This window comes from Elephas maximus, chromosome 4 (assembly GCF_024166365.1).
Source record: "Elephas maximus indicus isolate mEleMax1 chromosome 4, mEleMax1 primary haplotype, whole genome shotgun sequence".
NCBI lineage: Eukaryota > Metazoa > Chordata > Mammalia > Proboscidea > Elephantidae > Elephas > Elephas maximus.
Genome location: NC_064822.1, coordinates 30,413,122 through 30,423,112, shown reverse-complemented (window position 1 = coordinate 30,423,112; position 9,991 = coordinate 30,413,122). Strand labels below are relative to the sequence as shown.

The window sequence follows — 9,991 nt, the reverse complement described above, 5'->3', positions numbered from 1 at the left end:
TCCCTGGGACTTTCTCGGGCGCTCTCGAGTGCGGGTCCGTGTGCGCGCGCGCTCCGCAAGTGAACGAGGAGGAGCCAGAGCTGGGAGGCGGGAACGACCTGCCACTGGTGAGATGATGGAGCAGCGTCTTTGGCGGCCGCGGCGGTAGCAGCAGCAGCAGCTCTTGAACACACCTCAATGAAAGCGGCAGTGGAAGCGGCTGAGCAGGAAGACGTAAGCAGGCTAACTATAGCTGCCGGGAGCAAGAGGGGATGTAACCTGTTCGGCTCGAGGCTGCGAGGTGCGTAATCCGAAGTCGACCCATCGTGGAGCGAGCGAAGCCAGCATTGCCACAGGTGATTTGATTTCCTATGACGGTAGCTCAACCACCCGGGCCAATTTCGAAACATTCTTATTTTAAAGTCCTTTTGGTTTTTCTGGTGCCACCTGGAGAAGGGGTAAGACTTGACATAAACTCTTAATGTTGATAAATTGGTGACCAGAATTTAAAAAGTGACTCCTGCGGTCCTCGCTTCTCTTTTCGGCGAGACAGATGGGAGCCATGGCTTACCCCTTACTTCTCTGCCTCCTGTTTGCTCATCTGGGATTGGAAGCTGTTGGCGCCGGCCGCGACCCTCCGGGACGGTCGGATTCCTCTCGAGAGAGGACCCTGAAGGGGAAGCAGCACGCCCAGCAGCTTGCTCGAGCCTCTGCCTCGGATCCTTCGATCCCCTGGAGCCGCTCCACCGACGGCACCATCTTGGCGCAGAAACTCACCGAGGAGGTGCCCATGGACGTGGCCTCTTACCTCTACACCGGGGACTCCTTCCAGCTGAAGCAAGCCAACTGCTCCGGCCGCTTTGAGTTGGCGGGCCTGCCGGGGAAATCGTCAGCCCTTGCCAGCTCTCACCCTTCCTTGCACGGAGCGCTGGACACGCTGACACACGCCACCAACTTCCTCAATATGATGCTGCAGAGCAATAAGTCGCGGGAGCAGAACTTGCAGGACGACCTGGAGTGGTACCAGGCGTTGGTGCGGAGCCTCCTGGAGGGTGAGCCCAGCATCTCCCGAGCGGCCATCACCTTCAGCACCGAGTCACTGTCCGTGCCGGCCCCGCAGGTCTTCCTCCAGGCTACCCGCGAGGAGAGCCGCATCCTGCTCCAGGACCTGTCTTCTTCCGCGCACCACCTGGCCAACGCCACTCTGGACACCGAGTGGTTCCATGGCCTTCGGCGCAAGTGGAGGCCCCACTTTCACCGCCGCAGCTCCAATCAGGGGCCCCGGGGTCTGGGCCAGAGCTGGAGGCGCAGGGACGGGCTCGGCGGGGATAAAAGCCATGTCAAATGGTCTCCGCCTTATCTGGAGTGCGAGAACGGGAGTTACAAGCCCGGCTGGCTGGTCACTCTCTCCGCTGCTTTCTACGGGTTGCAGCCTAACCTGGTCCCTGAATTCAGGTAGGGGGAAAACAAAACAAAAGCAAAGTCTGCCTGCCGGTTTCGCGGGTGGGTGTACACGTGGGGAAAACGCGTTTGGTTGTGTCACTTGCGCCTCCCATCCTCGGAGCAGAGGCCAGGGCTGAGGGACACCCGACGCTGGCGTTTGTGCCTAGGGGCATTAAGTGTCCCCTGTCTGTGAGCTTCAGGCACTGAGCAAAAGCCTTTCTTTTCGATCACTTCCCAGATGAGTAGGAATCGAATCGTCGGCAATGTTTTTTTTTTTCCCCTGAAAGGAGGTGGCACTTGGTAGAGCTGAGAGAAACCTTGGCTCCTCTGTGCGTTTCTCCAACCCTTGGGATAGCAGGGAGGGGAGTTCTGCTAAGGGGGTGATGCGATGGAACTTGGCGAGCTCAGGGTGTGCTCCTCAGGTACGCAGAGTAGCGAGAAAAGAATCGGAGAGGAGAAAAGGGGGCTTGAAGAACGGAGTTCCTTGTTTCTGCCACTTCAGGGTAAACCCCTATCTGCTTCCTACATGTGTAGTTTGGGGCACCGGTCAGGTGTTAGTCAGTTATCAGAGATTATCAATGCAATCCCCTTAGCAGTTCTGTTCCCTCAGCAGCTGAGCTATCTCCCTTAGCAGTCAAGCTATCTCCAGGATCCAGACTTCACAATTTGTTCAGCGTGATCCTTCTACTCGCTCCCCCGCTCCCATCCCCACCCCACGCCCCATCAATCGTCTCTTCCTTGGTCCCCTTTTTCTCCTGTTTCCTGTGTTAGGCTGACCTGGTTCTCCAGTCTCCTTCACACACTCATCACCTTGTAAAGGAACCCGATTATCTTAGGAAAGGAGGAAATCAGTGTTGGTTCAATCAGGCAGGGAGCTTGGAGGAAACTTAATAACAGTTTTGTATTTCCTGTCCCAAGGTATATAGCATTTGAGGGAAGAGGAGAATTTGTAAATAAGCAGGTTGTGACTTCTGGCCTGAGAATTGCTTGACCTTTGAGGTGAGGAACTTCTAGAAGTACCCCTCAGGAGTAGATGTGAAGAATGAGCAGAAAGGAAAGGAGTGGAAACTCCAAAGAGGGTCTGTGAGAGGGCTACAGATGGAGTGGGATTCTTCCCAGTTCCCAGGATGGGATGCTCTGGAAAGAAGCTCTTGGGGCCTGAGGTTGCTTCTGTACTTTTTGGGAACCTGGGAAGAAGTGTCAAGCCTCTCACTGTGTTTTTATAATGCTCTGTTTGGCACAGCAAGGACAGGATGGTGACCTGATGAGAGACGAGGCTGCGTACTAACTGGGCAAGGGGCGGGGGGGGGGCGCAGAATTGTTTGTCTTGGCACTGTCATTTACTGCTGAATGACCTTGAGCAAGCTGCTTAACCCCTCTGGGCTTCTGCTACTTATCCATCATCTCCAGGGAATCATCCAGTTATAAATTTCTGTAGCTTTTAATGCTAGCAAAACTTGAGAAGGCATAAATGAAAAACAACCTCCTTTCTCTGGCTCTGTATGGCCATATTAAACCTTTTTGTGTTTTAGCTATCTGTTTTAAAGATCCTGTCTTAAACCAGAGTAACTCTTTCCTACTTTCAGGATAATCTCATTTCCTCCTAATCTCTGCAGGATCCTATTAAGTAAGAGCTGAGTCTTTGAGTCTTTGCCGTATCATTTGCTCAGAAGAGGAAAGATCAGCCAGATGTCATTCACTGCCAACAAATTGTTTGTGGCCTTTAGATGAGCCTTTTCAAATTATCTATCTATCTATCTATCTATCTATCTATCTATCTATCTATCTATCTATCTATCTATCTATCTATCTATCTATCTATCTATCTATCTATCTATCTATCTATCTATCTATCTTCTATCTCTCTCTCTCTCTCTCTGTCTATTATCTATATGTATCTATCATCTATCTATGCATATCTATCATCTATATGTATGTATAGATCTATCACCTATGTATACGTATGTATGTTCTATCTATCTATATCTATCATCTATCTAACATTTACTTTAGCTTCTGTCCTAACTGCTTTGCATATATTTTCTTGATTAATCCTCACAACAAATCTATGAGTTAGGTTTTATTATTTTCTCTATTTAACAGGAAAGTAACCTAAAATGTATAGAGGTTAAACTTCTTGTCCAAGAACACATAGCAGTTAACTGGTGGAGCCAGGCTTTGAGTCCACTCCATACCCTTAACCACCGGGTGAAATACTGACTTATAAAGGAATCCCAGGACGCTGCATATCATGTAGTTGGTGTTTCTGCTTAAAAAGTGTATGTATTTTCAAGTGTCAGACATGGGAACAGATATCAGAACTTTTCATTTCCCGAATTATTTCTCGTAAGGATTAGAACTCAGCACCTTCTGACAGCCAAGATAAAGACTGAGGACACAAAGGGTCTGAGGTTGTGAGGGCTCACATCCCCCCCCCTTCTATGTTTTGACCATTTTCAGAGAACACTGTTTCCTCTGGCTGAGCCTCTAAGCGCTTTCATAATCATTGATGGAGTTCTTCGGCCAAGTCACGAAGCCAGGCTATAGTCTCTGGCTCTTTACAGAAGCTGGTCAGTCCCAGCAGCACCTAAAAAGAACAGAATAAGTGCTCTCCTCTGAGTATTTTGGAAACCCTGGTGGTGTAGTGGTTAAGTGCTACGGCTGGGAACCAAAGGGTCGGCAGTTCGAATCCGCCAGGTGCTCCTTGGAAACTCTATGGGGCAGTTCTACTCTGTCCTATAGGGTCGCTATGAGTTGGAATCAACTCGACAGCACTGGGTTTGGTTTTTGGTTTTCTGAGTATTTTTGCCTCATGTCCTGTGCTCCTCAAATACTGTATTGAGGGTTCGCACAGATATTATTAGAACTAGAAGAAATCTTCAAGAAATTAGATTGTTCTACCTGTTGTTTTATAGATAACAAAATAGAATTAGAAAGGTGAAATTACTTGTCCAAAAATTACATAGTTTCTAGTAAAAGAAGAAATAAGATCTAGGCCTTCCACTTCTGGCTTACATACCTAAATCATATTTCTGTGGTGGTCTGAACTTTGCATATGATCTATGTTCTGAAGATATACTTTATTCCCTATCATCTTTAGGAAAAAAAAACATTAGCCTATAAAACCCAGCTGCTGATTTTTAAAAAAGATTATATTGTTTATTTCACATATTTGAGATAATGTTTAAATGGACTTTTCCGACTTTTTGTCTTCCTAAAAGGCAGAGGTGTTTCTTTTTTCTTGTTGGCATTGATGGTTTATCATCTAAGATGTATTTTATAAAATTCTACAATATAGGTGGATGATAGTGGACAGGTATGGTTACTTGGTAAATCTCAAATGAATCTTTCCTGGGAAACCAAGATTAGGAACCCTAGTTATGATTTTAAATAGTATTCTGAACTGTTTGCAAAAAGTTTTAATGAAAGTCTATAATGAAAAAAAATACCTGATAATGATTTCTTACAGGAGAGAAAAGAAGGAAAATTTTAGAGTTAAAATTCTTATTTAAGATCAGTTAATACTTTCGTAGGTCTTACTTTCAAGATTAAGGCATTTAAATTACGTTATATGTTATTTTTAGAAAATGTAAATCCAAAACGTGAAGTTCAAAAGTAATTCTGAGAACAGAATCAACCACATTCTTGTATTAATATTTATCACTGTAAAATAACCTGTCAGAATAAATTTTATTCCCCTCTCTTTCCAAACGACACAAGTATCTTAAATTTCAAAACCTAGCATAAGACTCACATAGGAAAAAGTTTATTGCTATTTCTTTCTTTTAAAAAATGGCACTAATTCCCCTAAACTAAATGTCTCTTGAGTCTTTTGTTAGATTTACAGCATAAACATTTTAGTTTTCGTCTTCATCCTATAGCAAAAAGAGAGCTGTAGTAATAATTTAAAGTATACACTAAAATATTTTTACTTAACGGTGCTGTGTTTGTGATGTCCTTGTAGAATTTTCCTTAAACTTAGACTCCTTCGGATTTACATAGCAACTTTTCTTTGTGGGACTTAAAGTACTATGGGATTGGATTTCATTCTGCTGAGTTCATAGTTTCTTGGTGGTGGTTAGAACTGCTCAGCGCCTCAGACAGACGTAAGGTACTTATTAGTGTTTGTTGAATTTAAATGAAGGTGAGTTCCCTTGGGAAACTGATTCTTTCTTCATGAACTGAAATGAACTTTAGTTCCTTTCATCTGGTTCCATCTTCTCATTTTACCGTTGAGATAACTGAGACCTAAAGAGGTAAAGGAATTTGCAAGGAATGCCACATCTCTTTTGGGGTTGGTTAGGATTAATGGGAACAAGTATTTATTGAGCACCTGCTGTATATTAGATTCTTTACATACTCCACTTTATTTAATTCTTAGAATTCTTAGGTAGTTACAACTTCAGAAAAGTTACTTTCCTAAGGTAAAATGGCCAGTAAATTAGGAAGGAAAAGTCAAGTTTAGATTTATCTATGACGCTTACATAGTCCTTCCCCTACCCTGTGCTGCTGTCTATATCTTGATTTCATAATTACAATTTTCACCTTGTTGCTAAAAAATATAACATGGTATTGACTTGAAATAATTAATATATTTGGCCCAAATAAATGATTTACTAATTTTTTTCAGGCTAACTCTTATGTTCATCTTTAGGTATATCAACATTCTCATTGACATTTGCAGAGAGAATACAAATGTGGCCAACTGAGGTAGAAAGGAGAGACAAATATCATGTCATCTGAAATTAATTTTGAAAGGAAAATCAAGGCACATGACTTTGTTATAAAAAAATTTTAGTACAGAAAAGTTTTCCTAATGCTTAATCCAAATCTTACCCAGAACATGTCCTCCTCTGTATCTGGTTCTTTTACGTGTGGAAATCTTTCCCTATGCAATTCAGGCTTGAATTGTCTTATAATAAATATCTCTGTCTAGACTTAACCTACTTAATAGATTATGTGTTGTGTAGTGAGGAAGGTAGTAGCACTTGAGTGATCACTTTATCCCAAGTCCCAGTTTTGCCTCTGACTAATTCAGGCTTGAATTGTCTTATAATAAATATCTCTGTCTAGACTTAACCTACTTAATAGATTATGTGTTGTGTAGTGAGGAAGGTAGTGGCACTTGAGTGATCACTTTATCCCAAGTCCCAGTTTTGCCTCTGCCTAGCTGTATTACCTCTCTGAAAATCAGTTTCTGCATAATTAAATTGGAATGGACTTGATGATCTCCCAATCTTTTTATAATTCTTTGTTCTATGAATTCTAAGTGGTCCAGGTACTCAACAAGTAAGCCTTGAATGTAGGGCTGATGCACTGGAAAACAGTGCCTGTGGAAATGATATTGATGGGGGAGTGACATGCAGACAAAGAGGAAACCCAGTGAATGGCAGACCTGGTGTTTGGTTAAAAGGTAATAATAGGGCAATGAAGAAAGATCACAATAAAGTGAAAACCCCTTTGTAGAAACTAATGAACATCAGTGTCACTGATTCCTTGACTCCCTGAGGGATCACTTTGCTCTCTCCTTCACACACATACACCCACGGGCCTCTGTCAATGATCCTGGTACAGATTTTTGCTTTCAGTAAAACAGGGCAACTCATACAGAAAAGACCATCTTGCTCTAAACCAAACGTTTCCTATGACTTTAGGGATTTTCTGGTGGCAGCTGGTAGTGGTGAAGAGGCTTACCTATAGGAACAGCATAGAGGTGTTTTTCTGGGTATAGGTCAAAGGGTTTTTAGATGACCTTCTGCTACTGAGGTTTTTGAGTCTCAGGCATTTCATCCGTAAATTGCAAGTGATAATGTGTATGTCACTGGGCTTCTGTAAAGACTAAATGAAGAGTTGTTAACACACAGGAAGCTGAGTAAATATTTTTTCATTTAAGCTTCTCTCTTCTCAAATACTGTCCTCAGCTGACCATAAACTTTTTCAGTTTAGCTGTATTCGAGTCATGTGATTTATGGTAATTTAAGAAAAAAAAAGTTTTTTTTCTTTTTATAGTTTGTAGAATAGTTTGTTTTCATTCCCAATTATTAGGACAGCTTGTAATGGCAGTGGATCATAGTGGAAATACTGGCCTTAGGGACAGAAGATGTTGGCACCAGCCTGGACCATATCCTTGAGTTATGATGTTACCAACACCAGCAGTTGCCTCTCTAATCTTTAGTTTCCTCATTGGTAAATTGAGGGGTTTTGACTAAATGACCTCTACGGATCCTTATAATTCTAAAATTTATGATTATGCACATAACTAAATGTGTCACTTTAACTTTGGAAGTTTGATTTGATTACAATGATGAAATCAATGAATGTATGTTCGTAAAAATGCAGAACATGTTCATATATGTTCAGCGTTTAACTCTATCATGGTCATAGACTATTCCCTCCTAACATGCAGAGTTAAGTGTATATATCCTAATGATAATGAGAACTCCACTTCAAAATAACAATACATATGATCTGAGTTTCCAGGTCTTGAAAGATCCCCTGAAATTTATGTAAAAATCCACATGAAGTTGTTTCACAGATTTCTAAGCCAAGGACCTCAGCATACCCCAGTGCATTCCCTTAAGATAGTAAGTTTTTAGACATTTTTTAAGCTCCTTAAAAAGTGCTTTTAAAAAATCTGTTTCCAAGTTGCCTCTGTAGTTGGCTTTAAGATTTAAAAAGGGGTTATTTATTGTGAAGCAATAGTGGCATAGTATTATCTTGCCACTTTCTGGAATATGCATTTGAAAGCAGAATAAGATTTTCGTGACTTCTAAATATATTACAAGAGTATATGCCTATGCTCTGGAGAGGGAGCTGGTACCCTCTTTAGACTGATTTTATAGTGTCAACAGTTGGATAAGCCAATTACTTTGAATTTCAGAAAGGCAGCAATCTGCTTTACACTCTTCAGGGTTTTTAAGGTTACCCTTCTTTAGTTTTAAGTAGTTGTTGTTGTTGGGTGCTGTTGAGTCAGTTCTGACTCATAGTGGCCCTATGTACAATAGAAGGAAACATCGTCCGATCCCTTGCCACCCTCACAGTCATTGCTATGCTTGATCCCATCGTTGCAGCCACTGTGTCAATCCATCTCGTTGAGGGTCTTCCTCTCTTTCGCTGACTCTCTACTTTACCAAGCATGATGTCCTTCTCCAGAGACTGGTCCCTTCTTATAATCTGTCCAAAGTGTGTGAGATGATGTCTAACCATTCTTGCTTCTAAGGAGCATTCTGGCTGTACTTCTTCTAAGACAGATTTTTTCTTTCTTCTGGTGGTCCGTGGTATATTCAATATTCTTTGCCAACACCAATAGTTCTAAGAGTGCTATTGAAATCAACATACACTGTGTTTTATAATTACATTGTAATATACTGGGTTGCCTAGAAGTATGTGGTTGATGCTATTTTGCCCTTGGTTAATACAGAAGAATTAGGGCCCTGACTGCTTTATCTCTTCAGTTCTGGGTTGGTGCTCATACGGTTATTTAAGCAGAGTTATTAAGATAGCATATTGGGATTTTGATAACTTTGGCAGCTTGACTGCCATTATATGCAAATAGGCAGTTCACTGGTACCAGGACAATGCTTGGGAGAGTTTGCAGCCAATAGCATTAGTAAGCTCTCACCCAGTATAGCTATGGTATATGCATCATTGGGGCTTGCTTTGCTGGTTGTTTAGCCTTATCGGCTTTTAGTTAAAAACCATTTCTATGTGTAATTTCCACTTTGGGCATTTATTAATCCAACAAATCTTTCCTCCTACAGGAAAAGAACCTGACCTATAAAAATATTTAGGTGGATAGGCTGTTCTGTGAAATACTTCCTCACTGTGGGAGAGGGTTAATTCTCTTGGATAAAAGTCTTTCTTAGGACTTCACACCCCCTTTCCTATAATAATGCCAGATCTAGTAAAGGGACTATGACTGAATTTATTTTTCATACACAGGGTATCATAGTGCCGTAAGGCAATTACATGATATACATAATTTCATTGTCCAGGTTTACAGGTAGAGTTTACAGAAAACACAGCTTAGTTCGAATGTGATTTGACCCCAAGATAGGAAAGTTTGCCCCTCCTCAACAGAAATCTTGTCATCCACCTGTTTGCCAAAAAAGGTAGTCTCTTTCTCTCTTACACACACACAATTAACTGATACTTCTAATTGAGATCCAGTCATTTTTTATTCACTGTAATATTTGTTACTTTACCCCATTTAAAAACTACAAATAAAACAAAATAATACATAACTTTGCAAAATTTGTTTTTTTTTATCCTGCCTAATCACAAAGCACCCAGTGAACCCATAACTTAAGCAACCTCAGAATTACATAAGATTTTGGTTTATTTCTTTAACCAAACTTTCACACTATTTATGTGTTTTGTCAAATATATGTGTCTTAGTATATTATTATGGAAATTATTATGGAAAAAACCCATGGCTTTTACCTAAGGAAAAGGTGTGAAACTAAAGAATTAATTTCATTAACTTTAAGATGCACCTTTATTCATATTTTGATGTCTCTCAAATTGAGATATGTCTATGATTGACAGCATGGCACTTCAAATGGCATAC

At 41.4% G+C, this 9,991-nt stretch overlaps 1 protein-coding gene across 1 annotated transcript in view; it reads left to right on the top strand.

The window, feature by feature from the left end:
• Positions 1–229: 229 nt before the first annotated feature.
• Positions 230–9,991, top strand: part of GPR158 (G protein-coupled receptor 158) — a 567,445-nt gene continuing 557,683 nt past the window's right edge. Inside the window, exon 1 of the mRNA XM_049881810.1 lies at positions 230–1,434. Within this exon, the coding sequence (XP_049737767.1) occupies positions 533–1,434 (902 nt within the window). The 5' untranslated portion in view covers positions 230–532. The remainder of the gene's footprint in view (positions 1,435–9,991) is intronic.